Source organism: Lynx canadensis, chromosome E2, assembly GCF_007474595.2.
Source record: "Lynx canadensis isolate LIC74 chromosome E2, mLynCan4.pri.v2, whole genome shotgun sequence".
NCBI lineage: Eukaryota > Metazoa > Chordata > Mammalia > Carnivora > Felidae > Lynx > Lynx canadensis.
In genome coordinates this window covers 17,536,497-17,561,976 of record NC_044317.1, presented here as the reverse complement: position 1 = coordinate 17,561,976, position 25,480 = coordinate 17,536,497, and the positions used below count along the sequence as shown (strand labels likewise).

General features: G+C 40.7%; 1 protein-coding gene across 1 annotated transcript in view; it reads left to right on the top strand.

Annotated features, from left to right (window-relative positions):
* TANGO6 (transport and golgi organization 6 homolog) overlaps positions 1-25,480 on the top strand; it is a 192,674-nt gene that overhangs the window by 58,580 nt on the left and 108,614 nt on the right. The window contains exons 11-14 of the mRNA XM_030298979.1: positions 1,705-1,893; positions 9,127-9,261; positions 17,770-18,279; positions 21,907-21,964. Of these exons, the coding sequence (XP_030154839.1) occupies positions 1,705-1,893; positions 9,127-9,261; positions 17,770-18,279; positions 21,907-21,964 (892 nt within the window). The remainder of the gene's footprint in view (positions 1-1,704; positions 1,894-9,126; positions 9,262-17,769; positions 18,280-21,906; positions 21,965-25,480) is intronic.

Genomic DNA, 25,480 nt, shown 5'->3' with positions numbered 1-25,480 from the left:
GGGGCCACTTTTTTGGTGCTTTTCTCAACTCCTATATTCACATTCTTTCCCCTTACCTAGCCACTCTGTGTGTGTGTGTGTGTGTGTGTGTGTGTGTGTGTGTGTGTGTGTGTGTGTGTTTTAAGTTTATTTATTTTGAGAGAGAGAGAGGGAGAGAGAATCCCAAGGAGGCTCCACTCTCTGCACTGAGCCTGACACAGGGCTCAATCCCACGACCATGAGATCATGACCTGATCCAAAATCAAGAGTTGGACGTTCAACCGACTAAGCCACCCAGGTGTTCCTTAGCCACTCATTGTAAATAACATTCCAAGAAGATGTGCTCTTAATCGGAGAATTAAAAAAAAATTGTTTAAAAACAAAAATCAAAGGGCTTTGCTATAAACCAGGGTTTCTACACCTTGATACTATTGGCATTTGGGACTGGATAATGTTTTGTTGGGAGGTGGGGACTTCCTGTGCTTCCTTGCAGGATGTTTAGTGGCATCCCTGACCTCTATCCACTAGATGTATCACTCCCCAATTACGACATCCAAAAATGTCCTCACACATTGCTAAATGCCCCCTGGGGAGCAGAATTTCCCAGGCAGTTAGGAACCCATTGCTCTAAACTGTCAGTTACTTTGGTAAAGCATTAATTGTTAAGGAACTTAAGGTTTCCCCTTCCCAAGGAAATTGATGATGTAAAGTATAGGGGAAGAGCCTATAAAACCCACAGCAGTGAATTGTCTATTAGTAGAGATTTAGTTCTAAATATCTTAGGGGAGAAGTTACTAAAAGCATTTAATAATCCCTAGAAAGGGTTTGGAAATGTTATTTGGCTTGAGGTCTCGGTTCAATAGGGCTAGTGGTAGACGTCATAAAAAATACTGATAAAGTAAGTCTGTCAAACTAGTTCTCTTTCTATATGTATGTTTTTTTATTATGAAGTTTAAAATTTTTTCTTTTAAACAAAGGGGTCTTTTTTTTTTTTTTTTTACAAAATGTTTATTCATTTTTGAGAGAGAGAGACAGAGCACTAGTGGGGGTGGGGGAAAGAGAGAGAGGAAGACACAGAATCCAAAGCAAGCTCCAGGCTCCGAACTGTCAGCACAGAGCCCAATGCACGGCCTGAAGTCACGAACTGTGAGATCATGACCTGAGCCGCAGTCGGACACGCAACCGACTGAGCCACCCAGGTGCCCCTTAAATTTTTTTTTTAATGTTTTATTTGTCTTTGAGAGAGAGAGCGTGAGTGAGGGAGGGACAGAGAGAGGGAAACAGAAGATCCAAAGTGGACTCCGCTCTGACAGCAGCAAGCCCAATATGGGACTCAAAGTCGTAAACCACGAGATCATGACCTGAGCCACCCAGGCACCCCTTATTATGAAGTTTTAAATCTTTATATACATGATATCATAATACACATATTATTGTACAACTTCCATTTTTCATTCAACACTGTTTTTGAGGCCTCTCTCTTTTGATTTCCATATATACCTGGTTTATTTATTTCAACTGCTACAGTATAGTAGATACAGTTTATTTATCCATTCTTTTATTCCTAGACATTTATTTGTTTCCAGATTTTCACTATTATAAATAATGCTGCAATGAACATAGACTAGATCTTTAAACATACACTTGAAACAGTTTTCCCACTGTTTGTGAAGCCCTTGTTTCTACAGACTTTTTCTTCACTCTTTCTTCTCTTCCACGCTATAGGAATTGACTCATGTGGCCATGGAAAATGAGACAGAGTTAAAAACAAAACGCTTCTCCAGCAAAAGCGTCTTGGAGTTAGAGCAGCACCAAACTCTTGTGGAAGGCCAGGGCCAGAAGCTGCTGGTTCTACAGCTGTTGGCCGTTCTGTGCGAGAGGATGTCTGAGCAGATATTCACAAATATCACTCAGGTCAGTGGCTGCCACATTCCAGATCCCAGGCTGGTAGTATTTATTTCTTTTGGTTTCTTTACATGCTTTCCCAAAAATGTTAAAAAAAAATGTTGCCCAGAGTATGGTTTGATAACACCTGCCTCAGTGTTACCTGGAATGCTGCTTAAACATGCAGATTACTGAGCCCACAGCAGACTGACAGGATCAACACTTTGAGAGATTGTGGGAGCTGGCATGTCCAACAAGCTCCTGAGGTGATTCTCATGCACAGAAAGCTCTGAGAATTGTTGTAAACCTTTATGTGTTGTATCACAGGGTTTTCAAGTTTGGGGGCGAATACGATTCTCTGAGTCTTTTTCACAATACGAATGCCTGGCCCACTTGTAGAGATTCTGATTCAGCATGTCTGCATTAATGCCTGGGCATCTGTATTTTTTTATGCTTCATAGATGATTCTAATATGTATCAAATATTGAGCATGATTCCAAAACTTAAAATAAAAAAAATTTTAATGTTTATTTTTGAGAGAGAGAGAGAGTGGGGGAGGTGCAGAGAGAGAGAGGGAGACACAGAATCTGAAACAGGCTCCAGGCTCTGAGCTGTCAGCACAGAGCCCAATGTGGGGCTCGAGCCCATGAACCACGAATTCATGAACTGAGCCAAAGTCAGATGTTTAACCGACTGAGCCACCTAGGCACCCCTATAAAACTTAAATTTGAAAAAAAAAATTGCTAATGATAAGATCACTTTAAATTTTATAGGCCTACCTAACAGCGTATCTCCACAACAGCCTATAAAGTTTTAAGATGTTTTTTTTAAATGTTTCAAGGGTAGTGTAACTATGTGAATCAGTGCCTGAATTGTATTGGCTCAGAGATTATGTTTACCAGCTTTTTTAAAAATAGGAAATAAAAGGAGTGCCTGGCTGACCCAGTCAGTAGAGCATGTGACTCTTGATCTCAAGGTGATGAGTTCGGGCCCCACACTGGGCATGGAGCCTACTTAAACAGAAAAAAAAAAAATTTTTTTTAAAGAAATAAAAGTAATAAAGTGTAGGCAGTGCAGTCACCATATTTTACCATTATTACAGAATTAGTTGTTCCTCTGCTGGTGAATAGTCAGTTGTAAGATGGTATGATTTTCACGCTTAAATCTGATTCTTCAGCTCTTTGTACCGTCCTCATTGTCATCCGCCTTCGGGTGTTGCTAAGCAGCATTTCACTATAGCTCCTGCTGAGAAAATTTGCAGCTGTCTGTCAGCTCCAACTTATCATGCCTGTTTAATGAGAATTATGTTCATGATTTCTTTCTTGGCTTCCTCTTCCTTCAGTTCACTGATCCTGTGTTACCCATTAGGGTGATTTGTTTCTCCTGTGTTTGTATCAGCTCCCTAAAGACTTTTTCACCCAGATCCTACGTTTTTGTCTCAAGATGCTAGTTGGAAGGGAAAATGGCCTGAATACTCTATTACTTGAGCTTTTGCACTTAGCTCCCTTTGCTTCTAATTAAGGAACAGTGGTTTTAGGCTGATACAAAAGTGATTTGTCCCATTAAATTATCCTTCAGCTAAGGTTAAAATGTATCAAGACGAAAAGAACCACACACAAAAAAATTACACTTAGTAGTTTTACTGCTAGTGGTAATTTTAGTATTTATTTTGAAATATACACACATATGGATAAGTTATAAATAATACTTGTTATAAGTAATTTTGTTAATATCATTAGAAACCAAGATTTTCACTATGAGAAAAAAAGTTATGAATATAAAATCAAAGGAAAGATCACTATAATATTGAATTTCAGTTGGAAGTATTAGTATGAACTCACAGGTTTTTCTTTTTTAGTATATGTGCTGCCGAAGCGAGCACACAGGTTTTTCTTTTTAAAAAAATAGATATTTCCTTGCTCATTCCACTGTCCATGTCAAGAAGTAGACAACCTAGCAGCAATAAACATCCTTAGTGCCAGATTATGGTTTCTAAATATCATGTCCTGCGGAAAGAACAGAAAGCTCATTGGATTAAAGGTTCATTCAAGGTCTAGGGCAGGTATTGTACACTGTAAGCCTCAGGGCATCTTGTTGTACCTGAATAAAAGGAAGATATCTGAGATTAATGAAGTCATGTGAGTAGCACTCAGGAGCCAATGTGAAAGATCTCCTACTGGCCATGGTTAGGGCATTTTGAGCATTACAAAGAATAATGACTGCAATAGATTGAAACACATCAAAGTTATAAAAACCTGAGTCCCCCCCACCCCCGAAAAATCCCTTTTGAGTATCTTTGGAAGTCACTAGGACATCAACTCATTATTTTGTAAATTGATAAATAAAAGGAAAGATCGTAAAGCATGTATCTTGCCTTTTCTGTCAGCACTGTATTTCAATGTAACCAAATAGTCGATGAACGAAAAATTTTCTTTCTGTAAGAATCACAGCTAAAATATTCCAAAAGAGACCTACAAATTTATATTTTGCAATCCTGTAATGAAATAATGGATCTAGGTGGTAATCAATGTCTGCTGAAACTATTAGGGGTGTGGTATAATGAATGTAATTAGGTCAAATACATCCAAAACAACTGATGGTTTTTTCCCCAGCATTTTATTGTGAAAACCTTCAAATCTGAAAGAATTTTATAATGTATACCTGTAAACCCATCACCTAGCATTTTATTATATTTGGTTTAGCACATATTTATCTACATTTCCACCTCTCTATCCTCCTTCTAATTTTTGGTGGATTTCAGGGTTAATGTAGATAGTGGTTTATGTTCCCCTAAATATTTCAGCATGGAGTCATTCATCTTAACATCACCAGAAGTAGGTAAGCAGACATGATGTGTTCTCCTAATGTAATGAAATAGGAAGTATGTGGCACCACCTGAGAGGGGTTCTTCCCCCAAAAAGCAAACAAACAAAACCCCACAATCAAGCAAACAAAAACTAAAAAACCAAAGTCCATGAAATGTGAACCTGAATCTAACCAAGGAAACTCGGGGTACAGGAGCAAGTTAGTGCCATAAGGAAGGAAAATCAGCCAGTTCCAGAATGTGTGAGACATTGTACACTACAAATGATCCAGTTTCTTCACCAAATAAATGGCATAGAAAAGATGCAGGGCTTCTCTAGCTTAGAAAGGGCTTAAGAGACACCTCAACCAAATGCAGTGTGTGGATTCTCATTCAAACATACCGGTTGCTATGAGGACATTTTTGCAACAGTCATGGGCCAAGTAATAGAAGGTATTAAGGAATTTTTATTGAGTGTAATCATGGTATGGTAGTTGTGTGTGTGTGTGTGTGCGCGCGCGCACGTGTGTGTGTGTGTGTGTGTGTGTGTGTGTTTAAGATTTTATTTTTTAAGAATCTCTACACCCAACTTGAGGCTCTAACTTAACCACCCTGAGATCAAGAGTCACATGCTCTACCAACTAAGCCAACCAGGCACCCCTGATGTGGTGGTTATGTTAACAAAACAAAACAAAACACCTCCTTGTTAGAAATGTGTATTAAAGTATTTATGGCTAAAAGATTAAAAATTCAATAAAATGTGTTGGCAGATGATGTACAAGAAGATAGAGAACTGAGGCATTCAGTGGTCTTTGTACAGATACAGTGCCCTGCACCAACTCCCAAATTCCTTCATTCCACAAATATTTACTGAAGGCCTACTATGTGCCACCTACACTTCTAGGTACGAGGGACACAGCAGTGAACAACACACATATCTATCCTCATGGGATCACATGCACTTGGGGGAGAGAGACAACAAACAAGCAGAAGCACACAGAGTGTTAGACGGTGATAATTCCATGGAGAAAAATCAAAGAAAGGGGATGTAGAGGCCATGTGGTAAGTAGAGTGCTTGTGGAGAGCCTCACTGAGAAAATGACTTGAGCCAAGATCGGAAAGCGGGGAAGGAGGGAGCCAGGGAGATACTGCAGGGAAGAGTGTTTCAGCTAAGTATGGACGGCTTAGCAAGAAGGCTAGTGTAAATAGAATGGAATGAGCAAGATTTCCTTTTTTCTGCCCTTTCAGAAAATCACCACCCTTTACACCTTTCTGTATTTGGATCGCTGTACTTGGCACAGTAGAAGTGGTTTATATGATCGTTCTTTCTCATATGTTAAAAACACTTCTAACATAAGTTAACGCATGCTCATTGTAAAAGCATTTAAACCACAAGGAAGCGCAAAATTTAAGTATGGACTTCTGATTAAAGATAGTATATTGAATGCATGTGTTTATGTGCTCCTTCTGGAAACCACAGGGGCCAACAGAGCAGGAGAGGAGAGATAGCAGATAGCAGATAAAAGAGAATAACACCATTTGGAAACTGGAAAATAATAGCTGATTTAGCAACTCAGAAAACTTAAGTGCCTGCAGGGGAGAAGTCAAGAAGGAAAGCACTATACCTCAATAAAGCTGTTAATATTTTATTTAGGGAAATAAAAAGCTACTTCTGCTTGCAGAACAGTAGAAAGACTGGAGGTGCTAGATTAAGCTGTTAAGATAGAGCTGAATTTAGAGCTTAAAACAGGTTGAAAGGCTCTGCAAGCTTCGGTAGACTCCTGGATTCCTTCCTCAACTTTGTGCAGACACCTCCCCTCCTCAGCAGAAGACTGGAGGAATATTCTTGGGCGACGCTGAACTTGGGTGGCGGCAGGAAACTGAAAAAGCAGAGGATTAGGTTGTTGTCTGCAGACTCAACAGCGAGGCCTCAGCCCGCTTCCACTCGGCTGCCAGAATGCCGGCAGCAGGTTTATACAGCTCCAGGGGGTGATCGGGAGGTTAAGAGAGTTAATATCTGTAATGTGTTCAGAACAGTACCTGGTACACAGTAAATGCTTTATGTTCTTGTTAAACACCTAAACTATTAAAAGTGGCTGCCTCTGTAGAGCCATAGACAGGGAGAAATGCGGTAGGGCACTGCTATTTTCCATTATAAACTTGCAGGAATATTCGGCTTTTTAGATGATGTAACTTCACAAAAATGCTTAAGTAGAAAGTAAAAACCTCTCCTCCTCTCCACAACGTATGTGAATTCTAGAACACGCTTCCGTTTCTTACCTATCTTTGTGGCTGGTAGCCCCACCGGTCACAGGAAATGAGTAGAAGCAGGGAGGAGCTGTTGTCCAAATGGGGAATGGGTATGGCGGTTTTGCTGTTACAAGAAAAAAGCTTGAAGGGCACTTCAGGGGTGACAATAACAGCTGGCTATCAAATTGCAATTAACAGCTCCCAGGTATTTTGTTTTTTGTTTTTTGTGGGTTTTTTTTTTTACATGTATACAAACATCGTTTCTTTTTTTTCTTCCTATGTTTATTTATTAAACATATTAAATAATTTTTTATGTTTATTTATTTATTTTTTGAGAGAGAGATGGGGAGAGAGAGCAAGCTGAGGAGGGGCAGAGAGAGAGGGAGAGAGAAATCCCAAGCAGTTTCTGCGCTGTCAACACAGAGCCCGATGTGGGGTTCTGACTCACGAACTTGTGAGATCATGACTTGAGCTGAAGTGAAGAGTTGAATGCTTAACCAACTGCGCCACCAAGGCACCCCTATTTGTCCATTATGAGAAAGACAGAGAGAGAGAGAGAGAGAGAGAGAGAGAGAGAGAGGGGTAATGAGTGGGGGAGGAGTAGAGACAGGGAAAGAGCAAGAATCCCAAGCAGGCTTCATGCTGTCAGCGCAGAGCCTGATGCAGGGCTTGAACCCACGAGCTGTGAGATCGTGACTTGAGCCAAAATCAAGAGTCAGACGTTTAACTGACTCAGCCACCCAGGTGCCCCCATAGTTTCTTTCTTGACAAAAATAGGATCATACTACTTGTTTTGTGGCGTCTAAAAAAAAAAAAAAGAAGAAAGAAAAAATGTATAGCAAAGAGGGACTTACAAAAAGTGGAAAGTCTAGATAGTTCTATTCCAGCAAGTTAACAATACATTTGTGCTGAAGCAGAAGCTTCCCATAATCAAGGGGTGCTTTAGGAAACTCTTCAGAGACAAAATAGGTGACCCAAGTATTTTCTCTAGAAATGTAGCATTTTCTCTAGAAAGGCCAGTGTCTGTAACTTCTAATATCAGTAAAGTCTCAGGCTTGAGAGAGTGGTGAAAATTGCCACAACCAGCATTTGTTCATTTCAGTAAGTGGAACTTTTAATAGCCTTTCTAGTTTCCTGCCTTGCTCCAAAGACAAGTGTTAACAAGCCATTCTCCTTACTTTAAGCTTGCAATAAAGACTCTAGCCTAGCATGTGATTTGCCCGGAGAATTAAATATGCAAGCTTGCATGGTATTTAGAGGCTTATTATGACCTATGTCAGCTGTACCACTTTCAAAATGATTTTTCCCTTTTGAGCCATTAATCCTAAATATGCGTGTGTGTGTGCGTGCATGCACATGTGTATGTGCGCAAGCACGGATGTGTGTATGATCACTTTTATTCAAAGGTATTTCTACTTAAGGTGATTAATACAAGTGCTGCTAAAATGAAGTTGACGAAATTAATTCCATTTAAAGCTTAATTGTTAGCCAAATGCTGTATAAAATCTTATATATGAATGATCTGAATCCTTTAAAAATATTTGATACTTAAAAAAATGACGCTGGATCATTTGTATTGATTGTTTGAGGACTCTATTCTAGATAATACTGAATGCCTTTTCCCCCACTCTCTGCTTATTGGAATCAGACCTTCATAACTGGGTTGGGGCAGGGGAGTCCTTGAGGAAGCCTCATTAGGAGAAGCAGATTTAGGACCCTTTAAGATGGTCAGAAAGTCTCAAATTATTTTTCATTTTAATTTCCTGGCAAAATTCATGAAAAGTCAAGGAAGTTGGATTAGTATATTAAAACATTTGGGAAAGTATAAATGGGCTTTCTCATTTATTGACTGTATGGGCTTGAGCAGCTCACAGATTCTTCATCAAAAAATGAGGACGGGGGCATCTGGGCTGGCTCAGTCGGTAGAGCATGTGTCTCTTGATCGTGGGGCTGTGAGTTCAAGACCCACACTGAGGGTAGAGTTTACCTTAGGGAAAAAAAATGAGGACAGAAACACTGACCTCCTAGAGCTGACGTGAGATGTAGGTGAAACTGTGCATGTAAGACACTGAGCACCATGCCTGTTCTTGCAGGTTCTTGCCTTCATGTGTTGATGAGGAAGAAGGTGAGGATGTGGACATAGGATGTAAAGAGGATTTTGAGATTGTTTTTCTTATTCCTCACTGATTCTAAACTCTATTTCTGTGTAGGTTGTGGACTTTGTTGCAGCAACCCTGCAGCGAGCGTGTGCAAGCTTGGCCCACCAGGCAGAGAGCACCGTGGAATCGCAGACGCTGAGCATGTCCATGGGGCTGGTGGCTGTCATGCTGGGAGGAGCTGTTCAGGTGAGTGGCACACATGAGCCCCACCTGGACAGAGGGAGGAGAGAAGAGGAAAGAGAGAAACCTCTTGCTTCCCTTCTCACCCTTGTGAGAAAACAGAATGAGGCTGCGCTCAGGAGGACTAGGATAAACAGGTCAGGTTGCTAATGAGAATGCTCCCCAAAGCAGAGGACGAGAAGATCGTACCACTTCCACCCCGTCCCCTGCTCAGACTTCACTGTCAGAAGAGCAGGGCCCTTTCTGACCTGGCACAAGCTCGATTTGGAAATACCTGGCACAGTGTTTTGCATCTGTGGCGAATGCTAGGTTTTCTGCCCCTTACTCCGAGGGCTCTCCAAAACTCAGACCTTGTCCCCACTGCTGTAGTTGGGGGAAAACTTGGATAACCTCCTGATTGCTTAGGACTCCATCTGTTTGGAATAGTTCTGTTTTAGCACAGGATCCATTGTTCAACCCACATCATGTGGCCTGTTAAAGTTTTTGTGTCCCGTGCATGTATCTTTTATATACTTAGTTGGTAATTTTTAAATTCATTCACTTGAAAAATATTTATTGCTTACCGCTTTGTGCCAGACACTGAGCTAAGGGTCTGGGAATACTGCCGTGGACAAAGCAAACGTGGTCCCTACCCTCATGAAGCTTACAGCCAGTGAGGGAGTCAGACACTAAATAACTCTTCAGAAGATATACTTAGAGGGGCGCCTGGGTGGCTCAGTCGGTTAAGCGTCCGACTTCGGCTCAGGTCATGATCTCACGGTCCGTGAGTTCGAGCCCCGCGTCGGGCTCTCTGCTGACGGCTCAGAGCCTGGAACCTGTTTCCGATTCTGTGTCTCCCTCTCTCTCTGACCCTCCCCCGTTCATGCTCTGTCTCTCTCTGTCTCAAAAATAAATAAATGTTAAAAAAAAAAAAATTAAAAAAAAAAAAAAAGAAGATATACTTAGAATTGAATGAAGTGCCTGAAAAGAAAAGAGGAGGGTATCAAGAGAACATAACATCTAGCCTAGGCTGGGGAAGTTTCTACCGAGAAGTAGAAGTTTGAGCTAAGATTTGAACAGTGAATAGAGGCTTGGGAGTGTGCGGGGTGCAGATGGAGGAAAGTCATTAAAAGACAACATCACATACAAAGTCTGGGAAGCAGAAAAGAGCCTGGTATATTTAAACACTAACAGAAGCCAGTGTGTAGCTGAGTTACAGAGACCGAGAGTCAGAGGAGTGCCGGACAAGAAGGGAGGTGGGCATGTGTGTATGTTAGGAGACTGTAAGAAGGCAGAATAAGCTTGATGCAAATGTAATGAAATCTGACCCAAAATCAGACGGGTCATGACTCGTAGCAATGAGCGGAGAACCCTCTGGGAATGGATTTTTTAATATGAAGATTCAAATCTGATATTGATTTGTGATGTATTAGAATTTGTGTCCTTTCAAAGCTTGTCCTTAAGGGGGAGAGGAATTTTATTTGGGTCTGTTGTTAATGTGAAGCCCATTTCCTGGTAGATGTACTTAGCACTCCAAATTTTATATTTTCCATGTACTTTGAAGAAAACATTTTTGGTTCATTTTCTGAAGTCCTAATATATCCCTGCCATTAAATTGTCAAGGAGGGGTTCATCAGTGGACTAGTTTTTATTAAGTTGTATTATTGGATTTGGTTGGCCTGATTGGTTTTTGTTTTTCTGGTTGAATATTAAGAATAGTCTTTGTCTCCATAAGTTGAGAGTATGGTCTTTATGTTTTTCTTTTCTCTTACTTAACACCTATAATTTTGTACCACGTCCCAAATGGAAAATAGAACACAGATATTTCCATTTCCCTTTCTAAAAGCCCGTTGTTTGGGGACTGGCTATGTAAATTAGTCATGTTTTAAGGACGAGTCACCTAGCTGATGCAAATGTACATCCTTTACCTGTCTCTGCCCTTCCATGAGCAATCCTGACTCACTGATGACATTCTGCATTCCTCTGACTTTGCATTTGGTTAAGTGAACATAAACATGTCACCCTGTACTTTTGCCCTAGATCTCTTAATTTTTTTTTCTGTTTGACTCATGGATTCATAAGGGGCTTCTATAGTAATTCTAGGTTTTCTGTCTTTGTAATAGAAAAAAAAAATCATGATTCTTAATTATGTTTTCAGATGGTCATTGTCAGGCTAGGACTTTTGCTTCAGAGTCTAGATTATACTAAATCAATCTCTGATTAGAGTTCATTGTTTTAGCTGATGAAACAGAATCTAACAGCATTTAAACTTTTCTTTCTTTCCTTTCTAATTTATGTAATTAAGATGATTATTAGAGCACAGTATCTAGGAAGAGGAGTCAATTTAGAGAAAGTGTAGGTCTAAGACTGCTAACAAGACAAGTGTAATTCCAAACTCATTTTCTAAATTTCAAGGTTGGTCGTCAGTAAAAGTGTGATGTTGGTAAAGTTTCTTGATGATGTTTCAGGGCCCGTGTCCCCTATAGCACCACTGCATGGAGCTGATCTGAGCTTGGAGGGTCAGGGTGGTGGGGCTGGGACTCAAACCCGAATACTGAGGTCTCATACCATATTTTCTGAGAGTATCATAGAGTGAACTCGCTCAAGAAATATTTATTGGGGCACCTGGGTGGCTCAGTCGGTTAAGCATCCGACTTCGGCTCAGGCCATGATCTCATGGTTGGTGGGTTCGAGCCCCATATTGGGCTCCACCCTGACAGTATGGAGCCTGCTTGGGATTCTCTGTCTCCCTCTCTTTCTGCCCCTCCCTTGCTCTCTCTGTCTGTCAAAGATAAATAAACTTTAAAAAAAGAAGTATTTATCATGTGCCTCTTTGCCCTCATGGAGGTTACCTTCTAGTGGCTGTGGTAAATCTGATGAATTCTTAAGTTTTTGAAAAAAGATTCATATTAGTATCTTTATGTGTGGCTTATTATAAAACAGGGCATACTGCATGCTGACTTAGAACCAAAATTAAAATACCACTTGTAAATAAATTCAGTGACACAGATGAGAACTGGACATGTTAACTATTCAGCAAAGTATCTGGAGAAACATAGGTGATATATAGAAATGAGTACACAAAGAATACACATAAATATTTTATGGAATTAGGTCAGCATTTTATTGCTGGAAGAAACCCTCAGATTCTCCCAAAGTACTCTGGAGCAGAGTAAGGCCGGATGAGGAGACGTATGCCCCTTAGGCTAGCTTTGTAGAGCCTCCTGTGGGGCTTTTTCAGTGTATGCATGCTGTCCTCTGGCTGTCACTTTGGTCCTCATGCTTCCCTTAGCAGGTGTGCTCCCTCCCACTACTCCATACCCCCAATCCCACCCCTCCCTACCAGTCCATTCCCCAGTTCTTAAATTTGAAAGCTTGCAGAAATTCAGAACAACTCACCATCTAACTGGTTCACTCTTGACGCCCTGAAATAAATCATAGAGGTGGGCTGACAGAGCTCTGCCCATTCCACTCCTGAAGCCTTCCAGAGATCCTGGAAGAGAGGCAGCCAGATAAAGGAATCTGTCACTCACCTGCGGGCTGCTCCTTCAGGCCTCAGGCCTTCTACACAGAATTTTGGAGTCTGGATATGAGATCTGTGATGAGAAGCAGTGACAGGAGTAGAAATGAGGGCTTTATGTTTAATTCTCAACTTTGATATGGCCTCCGGTGACCCTTGAAAAATAATTCATAATTACTTAGTGGTTCCGTTTTCTCATCTATCAATTAAGTGAATATTCCTTTATACCTCAACATTTTTTTGAACATCTGTGAACAAAATAGTTGGCACCTGTAGTCTTAGATTTCCCTAATTATTCTCATAGTGGGAAATCTGTAGGCTTATGAAACTGAAGGAATGCATAACTTTAATTGCCTTGTAAACTATTTGATTCAGAATCCACCTACACCTATGGTGATTAGGGAAGTTACTCGCTCAAATAAGATGAATCCAACAATGACTAAGAAGCTTGAAAACTGGAAGAAAAGATGGTTGGGTATTTTATTAATAGACTCTTTTTTAGAGCAGTTTTAGGTGCACAGCAAAATTGAGCAGGAGTTACACAGATTTCCCATAGACCTTCTGCCCCAGAGAGCACGGCATCCCCCACTATCAGCATTCTGCCCTGGCGTGATCCATTTATTACGTCTTTGATTCTGCATTGACACATTATCACTCATGGCCTACAGTTTACATTACGGTTTACTCTTGGTGCTGAACACTTCTATGGGTTTTGACAAATGTGTAATGACACACATCTATTATTATGATATTGTTTACACAATAGTTTCACTGCCTTTAAAATTCTTTGCGCTCTGCCTCTTCACCCTTCTCTCCCCTCAGCCCCTGACAACCACTGATCTTTTTACTGTTTCCACAGTTTTGCCTTTTCCAGAATGTAACTTACTTGGAATCATATACTGTGTAGCCTTTCCATACTGGCTTCTTTCACTCAGTAATAGGCATTTAAGGTTCTTCCATGTATGTCGGGTTTGATAGCTCATTTCTTTTTAGTGCTGAATAATATTCCATGGTCTGGATGTACCACAATCTATTTATCCATTCACCTACTGGAGGACATTTGGTTCCCTCCAAGTTTTGGCAATTATGAATAAAGCTGCTATAAACATCTATGTGTAGGTTTTTGTATGGGCAGAAGTTTTCATGTCATTTGGGTAAATACCAAGGAGATCAGTTGCTGGAACATATGGTAAGAGTATGTTTAGTTTTGTAAGAAACTGCCAAACTGTCTTGCAAAAGTGACTGTACCATTTTGCATTCCCACCAACAATGAATGAGAGTTCCTCTTGCCCCACATCCTCACCAGCTGTGCTGTTGTCAGTGTTTTGGATTTTAGTCATTTTAATAGGTATATAATGGTATCTCATTTTAATTTGCAATTCTCTGATGACATATGATGCTGAGCATCTCTTCATATGCTGTATGTGTATGTATCTTCTTTGGCGAAGGGTCTGTTCAGCTCTTTTGCCCATTTGTAAATTGGGTTGCTTGCGTGTTTTCTTATTGTTGAGTTTTAAGAGTTCTTAGTGTATTTTGGATCACTGTCCTTTATCAGCTGTGTCTTTCTGCAGATATTTCCCCTTAGTCTGTGGCTTGTCTGCTCTTTATCTTGACATTGTCTTTTGCAGAGTAAAAGTCGAAAAAATTTTAAATTTTGGTGAAATCTAGCTTATCACTTATTTCTCTAATGGACTTTTTTCTTTAGTATTTTATCAGAAAAGTCAGCGCCATACCCAAGGTCATCTAGATTTTCTCTTCTCGTAGGAATTTAATAGTTTGCGTTTTACATTTAAATCTATGATCCATTTAGGAGCACCTGGGTGGTTCAGTCGGTTAAGTCACTGACTCACGGTTTCGGCTCAGGTCATCATCTCGTGGTTTGTGAGTTCGAGCCCCGGATTGGGCTCTGTGCTGACAGCTCGGAGCCTGGAGCCTACTTCAGATTTTGTGTCTCCCTCTCTCTGTCTCTACCCCTCCCCTACTCATGCTCTGTCTCTCTCTCTCTAATTTTTGTGATAGTGTAAGGTCAGTGTCTAAATTCTTTTTTTTTTGCATGAATGTCTAGTTGTTCCAGCACCATTTGTTGAAAATGTCTTTTCTCCATTGTGTTGACTTTCCTTCTTTGGCAGAGATCAGTTGATTATATTGGAACCACTGTGTTGCACACCTGAAACTAATGTAACATTGTGTGGCGACTGTGCTTAAATTAAAAAAATAAACTTAAAAGAAATCAGTTGACTATATTTATATAGGTCTCTTTCTGGTTTCTCTATTTTGTTCCATTGGTCTAGTTATCTTTTTTTTTAAATTTTTTTTTTTTAACGTTTATTTATTTTTGAGACAGAGAGAGACAGAGCATGAACGGGGGAGGGTCAGAGAGAGGAAGACACAGAATCTGAAACAGGCTCCAGGCTCTGAGCGGTCAGCACAGAGCCCGACGCGGGGCTCGAACTTACAGACTGCGAGATCATGACCTGAGCCAAAGTCGGCCGTTTAACCGACTGAGCCACCTAGGCGCCCCTCTTTTTTTTTTTTTTTTAAGAAGTAATTGTTGTGTACAATAGAAATGAAAAAGAGGCCATACACTCCTGCTATAAATAGATTTTCCCATTTCAGACACTTAAAGTAAAAACAAATGCCCAGGGGCGCCTGGGTGGCGCAGTCAGTTAAGCGTCCGACTTCAGCCAGGTCACGATCTCGCGGTCCGGGAGTTCGAGCCCCGCGTCGGGCTCTGGGCTGATGGCTCAGAGCCTGGAGCCTGTTTCTGATACTGTGTCTCCCTCTCTCTCTGCCCCTCCCCTGTTCATGCTCTGTCTCTCTCTGTCCCAAAAATAAATACACGTTGAAAAAAAAAAAAAAACAACAACAAAAAAACAAATGCCCATAATACTACAGAGGCACGAGCTGAAGTCTAGCATAATGGTAATACTCACAAAATTATCTAAATATCTATCACTCTCTATTACTAAAATATCTCTCCCAGTTCTACAGATTCCTGATAAAATTGGCCTTTTACTCAGATAACATAATTTTTATTCTGGACATACATATTCTCTTCTCCCTTTAAGATATAGTAACAATGCAGTAGTCAGTTGTCGTACACATGCAGATAGGTTAACATACTCTGCAAAGCTAGAAATTTTACCTTCTGTCAATTTTGTAGAGTTCCTAATGTTTAAACAAAGGAATCTGAGGGGTGTGTGTGGTGAAATTCTATAGGTACAAACCTGACATAAACCTCAAGTTTTTATTTACTTGGAAGGAAAGTGATGGGGAAAACAAACAGTAACAGTTCTGCGGACTTAGAGTTTAAATGAAAATATTATATAGATCTTACACAGGCAGTTGGTTGATTGGTTGGTTGGATAATGAAACGAGTGAATGAGTTAGTAATAAATACCCTGCCTTGTTCTAAAAAGGATTTTAAGACTTACAAGGTTTTCAAATATCAAGGGCTCATGAAGCCTCATATGATAATATTTCTAGTGTTTTCAAAGAGAAAAAGATTCTCACTGATTCTCATTTCTCTACTGCCTGCACATACACTTTTCCTAGTAAGGCATATGGCATTATAGAACAAAGCTGCAGGAGAGAATAAAATCTTATGTAATTTTCACTCTCACTTTCCAGGAAAAATTCCCTCTTGCCAATTATTGTCTCGATACCTTCCAGACCTATGATGCCTTTGTATGCTGACCAGCCACTTTAGAAAATGTAGTTAAGAACTCCTTTAGTTGTGGGTGCCTGGGTGGCTCAGTCAGGTAAGTGTCTGACTTCAGGTCAGGTCATGATCTCACAGTTTGTGGGTTTGAGCCCCGTGTGGGGCTCTCTGCTGTCAGTGCGGAGCCTGCTTTGGATCCTCTGTCTCCCTCTCTCTTGCCCCTCCCCACACTCTCATGCATGCTCTCTCTCTCTCAAAAACAAATAAACATTAAAAAAAAAACTGCTTTAGGGGCGTCTGGGTGGCTTGGTCGGTTAAGTGTCCGACTTTGGCTCAGGTCATGATCTCATGGTCCGTGTGTTCGAGCCCCGCGTCGGGCTCTGTGCTGACCACTCAGAGCCTGGAGCCTGTTTCAGATTCTGTGTCTCCCTCTCTCTCTGCCCCTCCCCTGTTCATGCTGTGTTTCTCTCTGTCTCAAAAATAAATAAACGTTAAAAAAAAATTTAAAAAAAAAACTGCTTTATTTGTTCAAGTGAGACTCTGTAGGGTATTGGGTAAGAGTGTGGACTCTGGCGCCAGACCTACTGAATTCATATCTCACCATCTTCAGGTTGTGTGACCTTGTACATATTATTTAACTGTTCTGTGCCTCATTTCCCCCATTTATAATGTAGATAATAATCATAACTAGATTATAGGGATATGAATATGTGCGTATTTTTTGTTGTATTTCTTTTTAAAGCATTTACATAGCACTTACTATGTGTCAGGCACTAAGTACTTTGCTAATATTAACTCATCTTTTATAGCAAAAGGTACATAGAAGTTAAAAGTACAATAATGCAGTAAAAAAGATAATAAAAGTCAAAATATAATAATCTGGAAAATAATTTTACCATATGTCTGGGTACTAAAACCTGAGATGGTGAGAATAGCTGTAGAGACAAACAGTCTAACAGGTAAGTGGGTCCAAAGGATGTAAACAGGGTGTTCACAGAAAAAGCAATGCAGACAGCCAAACAACATGAAAGGATGCTTAATAGCACTGGTAGTCTGGCTAATGCAAATTAAAACCATAGGATAATCATGTTTTTCCCACCAGGTTCCCACTAAATTCCCACTGAAAATTAAGTGTAATCATGTACATCACTAGTTTATTTTTAACTCAGAAGAATACCTGCACACGGTATTTAATAAGTGTTAGCTATAATTATTCAACAATAGTTACTGAGCGCTAGACTATGCTGATTACACCATGAATAAGATCTTACTCAGAATATGTTCCCTTGTGCTTAGGCATTATTAAAATCTGCTATATTAATTTGGGTTTGGCATTTGTTCTTTCATTTTGTAGTTGAAGTCAGGTGATTTCGCTGTCCTGAAGCAATTGCTGCCTTTGTTGGAGAAGGTCTCCAATATGTACCCTGACCCTGTCATCCAAGAGCTCGCTGCTGATCTCCGCATCACCATCTCAACCCATGGGGCGTTTTCCACCGATGCTGTCAGTGTGGCTGCCCAAAGTACCCTGAACAGAAAGGATCCAGAAGGGAAAATAGAAGAACAGCAACAAACCAGTCATGAAAAGAACAGTAATGGGTCTGACCTCGAACAACAGCAAAGCCGGGAGAAATCCAGGCAAATGGGCCTGAAATCTCACACTCCACCCATTGCTCAGGAGGTCAGTGCGTCCAGAACTACTACAAACCACAAGTCTGGAAGCATCACCACAGACCAGCTCCAGGAGGTTATTTTATCGGCTTATGATCCTCAGATTCCAACGCGGGCTGCTGCCCTGCGAACTCTTTCCTGCTGGATAGAGCAGAGAGAAGCAAAAGCCCTTGAGATGCAAGAGAAGCTTCTCAAGGTAAGTAGAACATACTGGGAAAACACATGCACGCAGAGTGGGGCAGCTTTCTGGGAGCCTTGACTATGTACCAAGCACTGCCCTGGACAACCTGGGTTTTTTTGTTTTAATTTTCTTTAAGTTTATTCATTTATTTTGAGAGAGACAGACAGTGTGAGCAGGGTAGGGGCAGAGAGAGAGGAGGAGAGAGAGAGAATCCCAACCAGGCCCTGCACTGTCAGCACAGAGCCCAATGTGGTGCTCGAACTCGAAACCGCGAGATCATGACCTGAGCTGAAACTGAGAGTTGGACTCTTTTTTTTTTTTTTTTTCAACATTTATTTATTTTTGGACAGAGAGAGACAGAGCATGAACGGGGGAGGGGCAGAGAGAGAGGGAGACACAGAATCGGAAACAGGCTCCAGGCTCTGAGCCATCAGCCCAGAGCCTGACGCGGGGCTCGAACTCACGGACCGCGAGATCACGACCTGGCTGAAGTCGGACGCTTAACCGACTGCGCCACCCAGGCGCCCCGAGAGTTGGACTCTTAACCACCTGAGCCACCCAGACGCCCCTGCCCTGGACCACCTTTAGGGAAATTGTAATTGTTCTGAGGAGGCAAGATGTAGACACAGGAAAGACTTAGATAACCACCTGAGACCACTCAGTTGAGCTTGAACAGGAAAGAAAAGGGGAAGGCACAGCATGAGCAAATTCCCAGAGAAGCCACCTGTTTTTTCTGGGCCCCCTTTGTAGGGGAATTGTGCAGAACTGGCTCCCCTCACTCCTGCCTTCTCCCTCCATCACAGTGAAGAGTCTGTTGTGTACATGAGAGATGCATGTGGGAGACAATGTATACTTGGTTGGGGATCTTTTCCCTTTTGTGGTAATTTTCCTGACCTCAGTATGGGTTAGAGATTAAGAGCAAAGAGTCTAGAGACTACTGATCCAATCCCAGATCATTTTCTTGGACAAGTCATTTAAAATATCTGAACCTCAATTTCTACATCTGTTTATTTATTTTTCAAGGGGGAAGGGCAGAGAGAGAGGGAGAATGAGAATCCCAAGCAGGTTCTGTGCTGTCAGTGCACAGCCAGACACAGGGCTGGATCCTGCGAACATGAGATTGTGACCTGAGGCGAAATCAAGAGTCAGAGGCTTAACCGAATGAGCCACCCATGCACCCCCCTCAATTTCTACATCTGTAAAGTGAGGGTAATAACAGTAGGACCTGCTTTGTGTTGAAAGATTTAGGGGCACCTGGACTGGCTCAGTCTGTTGAGCATATAACTCTTGAGCTTGGAGTTGTGAGTTTGAGCCCTATATTGGGTATAAAGATTACTTAAAAAGAAATTCTTTTTTTAATTTTTTTTTTTTTTTTTCAAAGTTTATTTATTTTTGGGACAGAGAGAGACAGAGCATGAACGGGGGAGGGGCAGAGAGAGAGGGAGACACAGAATTGGAAACAGGCTCCAGGCTCTGAGCAGTCAGCACAGAGCCCGACGCGGGGCTCGAACTCAGGGACCGCGAGATCGTGACCTGGCTGAAGTCGGACGCTTAACCGACTGCGCCACCCAGGCGCCCCAAAGAAATTCTTTTTTTAAGTTTATTATCTGAGAGAGAGAGAGAGAGCATGACTGAATGGGCGAGGGGCAGAGACAGAGAGAGAGAGAGAGAGAGAAAGAATCCCAAGCTGTCAGTGTGAAGCCTGACACAGGGTTTGAACCCCCAAACCATGAGATCATGACCTGAGCCAAAATCAAGAGTTAGACGCTTAACCGAGCAAGCCACCCAGGCACCCCCAAAATAAAAATAAAATCTGAAAAAAGAAACAAAAGAAAAGAAGGAAAAATATTTAAAATTTAAAATAAAATAGTCGTGTATGGATACCTAGCTGGCTCACTTGGTAGAACGGGCAACCTTTGATCTCAGGGTTGTGAATTCAAGCTCCATGTTGGGCATAGAGCTTACTTAAAAAATGAATGAATGAATGAATGAATGAATACATTTACATATATACATATACACACATATATATATATACATATATATATACACACACACACATATATATACATATATATATATACACATATATATATATATACATATATATATACACACACACACATATATATATATATATATGTATGTTGGAATGAATGAGCCTGCTGACACCTTGAAAAAAAAAGTCTGCGTAAAGCACTAATTATAGAGATAAGCACACAATGAGCATCTAAAAAAGGTTCCCCATCATAATTATCATCTCTTTCATATTCTTTAGCCATTAGATTAAGAGTTATAATTCTGATTGAAAACATTTATCTCTAGTCACTGAAGTGTTAGAATCAATAGTATAATAATAATAACCACTGTTTATTGAGCCTGGTCCTATACCTTTCAGACATTGTCTCTAGTCCTCACAACACCTGCAATATTGGTATTATCCCCATTTTAAGATGAGAAAACCAAGGCCTGTTAATGTGCCAAGGATTTGCTGCCATTAAAATATTACTGTAAGCCTCAAATAATGTATCTCCTTTGAGTAATCAGTCACCAAAGATATCCCTTCATACACCAAATAGATGGTGAATGTTATGAACGTCTTTGGGATTTTCTTGAACTTGTTTAACCTTCATCTTCTGTGCATGATTGGTCAGGTCCTGTCAATTCTTTTTCCAAGAAGTCTGTCAAATACCTCTCTCTCTCTTCTTCTTTATTCCCATGGCCACTACCCTGGATTAAGCTTCCTTTACTCCTTACATGATCCCACCCCTTCCAACCTGGCCCTCTTTCCAATTAAACTAATTTTCGGCTCTCCCTAACATGCTGCAGATGTGGGGACCAGCAGCATCAAGTTGGTATCAAGACTCACTGTGCCCGTGAACAATGCATCACTAAATGTGGAACAGATACCCCCGTCCTTCCCCTAGACTCCCAAGCAGGAAAAAAATGGGCATATGGCTGCTGTCTTTCTCTGGCCCTCATATTAGGGCCTAAACTTAACATGTCACTGTCTTATCTTCTTCATAAGCTTAAGTACTCTCTGCAGTTGACACCCCAGTGCGTTCCTCAATTGTGAGACAATCTGTTGAAGACAATTTGTAACTAACGTCAACTGAAGTGCCGAAATGTGCAAAAGATTTAAAGAAATAAATTAGAACAGATTCAGGGTTATCTCAGTAACATCTCTCTGTCACTTGCATTTCCATATACTTTCTGAATGCAAGGGAAAAGGATGAAATTAGAGCAAATATGCCATCAATTGGACATAACCCCACACTTGGCATCTTGTGTTTCATGACTGGTAGTCTGTCGTGTCACATGTGAGAGTATTGCCCACCATGGCCTGTAGTGGAGCAAACGTTGAAGATTCTTCTTCCAGATCTTGGTTTCCATGCCTACTTCTGGTATATACTTGGCCACTTCAAGAAGTATCTTCCTCTAACTGGTACTCTTTTATAACTATTGTAAAAATGGGTCTTCAAACATATACACCGTCTTCCCTACAAGATTCTCAAGTCAGACCAATGTCTGGCTAAGACAAACAAGAAGAAAAGCATTTATTCTTTTGAGGCTGCCATAAGGGTCACTTATATCTTGTTTTTTCTTTGCAAATCATATCACTCCTTTATTTTGTGGTTGCAGATATTCTTGGAGAACTTGGAGCATGAAGACACCTTTGTATATCTGTCTGCTATTCAGGGTAAGTTAGTCCTGGTTTAAAGGACTCTGAGTCTGTGGACCAAAGATTGTGGCATATATGTTTGCACAAAATCTCTAAAGTCATGGAACCACAAGACTGCTGGTCCTTTTGTTCATCTCCCTGTCTCCTAGCTAGGACTCAATTTAAGTCATAATAATAATGTTCCTGGATGGTTTCCTAAGGGTTCCAATAGAGCTTCAGTGTCTGATAGTGATGAGGAAGTCTTTGTCATTCTGTAGATTAAAACCCATTTCTTCTCATTCAAGGAAGTAAAGAATGGCTCACGCATGAACTCTCATTACCTTAACCTTTTTGTACCTGACTACTGCTAGTATGCACCATTGCTTTCCCTTTAATTTAAAAGAATTTCAGAATATATACCAATTTTTCATTGAAATGTTTTTTAAACACTTTTTTATTTTTTTTTATTTTTTTTTAACGTTTTTTATTTATTTTTGGGACAGAGCGAGACAGAGCATGAACGGGGGAGGGGCAGAGAGAGAGGGAGACACAGAATCGGAAACAGGCTCCAGGCTCTGGGCCATCAGCCCAGAGCCCAACGCGGGGCTCGAACCCACGGACCGTGAGATCGTGACCTGGCTGAAGTCGGACGCTTAACTGACTGCGCCACCCAGGCGCCCCTTAAACACTTTTTTAAATGTTTATTTTATTTTTGAGAGAGAGAGAGAGCATGAGCAGGGGAGGGGCAGAGAGAGAGGGAGACACAGAACCCAAGCTGTCAGCACAGAGCCCAACGTGGGGCTTGAACCCACAAACTGTGAGATCATGCCTGAGCCGAAGTCAGACACTTAACTGACTGAGCCACCCAGGCGCCCCTCATTGAAATATTTTTTTGCCATAATTTTATTTCTCCTTTGTGATTCTTTGTTGTTCTCCCCACCTCCATTAATTTGTGGATTCCAAGTCTAGAGAGAGGCTTCTTCAACAGGATGTAGAGAATAGGCATCCTTCCTAGAAGAGTGAGAATCAGAAATGGTGAGAAGATCGGTTATCTTTTTGCTTCTCTTGGCTCCACCAGTGGAGTATAATCCTCAAGAGCTAGGACTCTGGGACAGACCACCTGGGTGCACCTCCATTCCTGTGCTGCTCAGCTATATGGACTTGGGCAAATTACTTGATCCTTTTGGGTTTCAATTTCATATTTGTAGAAAGAGGGCTAAATAGAAATGTAAAATGGCATAGCTAATTTGGAAAACAGTCTTGCAGTTTGTCAAAAAGATAAACATAGAGTCACCACTTGACGCAACATTTCTTCTAGGTATATACTCAAGAGGAATGAAAACTTATGTCCGCACAAAAACTTGTACATGAATGTTCGTAGCAGCAGTGTTCATAAAAGCCAAAACATGAACACAATACAAATATCCATCAACTGACAGGTAGATAAAATATACTTTATCCGTACAATGCAATATTAGCCAGTCATTAAAAAAAGGAAGTAGTGAAATATGTTACAGCAGGGATGAACCTTGAAAACATTAGAAGTGGAAGAAGTTAGTCCCAAAGGGTGCATAGTGTATGGTTCCCTTATATGAGATGTGCAGAATAGGAAAATGTATAGATCACTAGATAAGTAGTTGCCTAGGGCTGGCAGGAAAGGGGAAAGTGTTGGGAGGTAATAGTTGAAGGGTAAGGATTTCTTTTTGGGGTGATGAAAACATTCTAAAATTGATTGTGGTGATTGTTGCACAACTGTGTTCCTACTATATTGTAGGAACCATTGAATTGTATACTTTAAATTGGCAGATTTTATGATATGTGAATTATATCTCAAGCTGTTACCAAAAATAATTAAAACTTCTTAAGGGGAGAAAAGGAATAAAACTGTCAGAGAGTAAGAAGGTATGATGATTTAAATATAATGTGGTAGATAGGATCCTGGAACAGAAAAAGGGCATTCAGAAGAAACAGAGAGAATCTGAGGAAATTACGGACTTTGGTTGATAATAAAATGTCATTCTTAGTTTATTAATTGTGACAAATGTACCATGCTAATGCAAAAATTAATAATAGGGGCAAGTGGGTGTGGAATATGAGAATTCTCTGGGCTATCTTCTCCATGATTCTATAAATCTAAAACTATTTTATCATAAAAAGTCTATGAAGGGAGATTAATATTAGGATTAAATGAGTTAATACCTTGAAAGTGCCTAGCACATAGTAAGTGTCCAAATAGGTTTAGCTGTTATGCTTTTAGTGTTATCATCATCATCTTATTACTGCTGCTTCTACTGTTAGATTGCTAGATAATAATGTGGTAATGTATGTAACTTTTCAGATCTAAAGTCTGAGTAGGCAGACTCTATCAGGTAGTTATTGCTATGTAACAAACTGCCTCTACACTCGGTACTTTAAAACATCAATCATTTATTATCACTCACACATCTGTAGACCGATAGGGTTCAGCTGGTCTAGGACAGGCTTGGCTAGATGGTTCTAGGGGCAGGCTGTGGCAGCTTTGCTGTGCCCGTTCTTGGTCACCCCTGGCCCAGTGGCTTCCCAGTGGCCTCCACACCCCTGGCCCATGGCAGAAGTGTAAGAGAACAAGAACAAACTTGAGAGGCCTTGTTAGGTCTAAGGTTGGAACCTGCATCCTATCACTTCTCCCTCAATTTGTTGGCTACACTAAGTCAACATGGCCCAACCCAAAAGTCAAGAGGGAGAGAAATACACTGGTTCCCTTCAGTGGGATAAGCTGCCAGGTCACAGAGCAAAGAGCATGAATGCAGGGAAAGGTGGAGAATTGAAGCCAGTAATGAAGTTTTCAGAGCCTTGGAATTCATTCTTTATCCAGCAAACATTTATTGTGCGCCTGCTATATACGAAACACTATAACAGTGAGTTGTCATGACTAGGTTAAAAAGCAAAAAGAAAATTCTTCCAAGGAGACAAAACCATCACCCAAAGAGGTCAAACAGGTGAGAGCAGAAGCCAAAAGAGTAGAGGGTGTCAAGAGAGAAGGTAACTATCTATAGGTCAATGGGCAAGAAAGCTCAGAATTGAGATAAGCCTGGGGCTCAGGAAGTCACATGACGATGAATGGTAATTATGGAAATAGTAAATCAATGAAGCAGGAACCTCAAATACCTATAATTAATAAGTCTCAGAAAATAAGTCATTCAGTACTTTTCTCAAGGAGCTGTAATACTGTTGTTTCTTGATTTTTTTTTTTCTTTAGGACAGGGTTTTGGGGGGAAGAGGAGGTATGTCGTTCTTATGTGGCAACATTGCTGTTTGGAGTAAGCTTCTTGGCTGATTAACCCATTGAGCTCATTAGCCTCTAGGGTCTGCTATAAAAATCACAACTGTTGGTTTTATGTTTGTTTTTAGTAATTTTAATTGGTGTGCTAATCAGTTAGTAGCTAATTTGGTGATGAAGAACATGGGAGGTAGAGGTGTAATTTCTGTTCTCAGCTCCGCACAATGGACAAGTTTGAATTAATTGATGTTTTGGTGTTTGTAACATGCATTTAACGGCCAAGGCCTTAGGTGAAT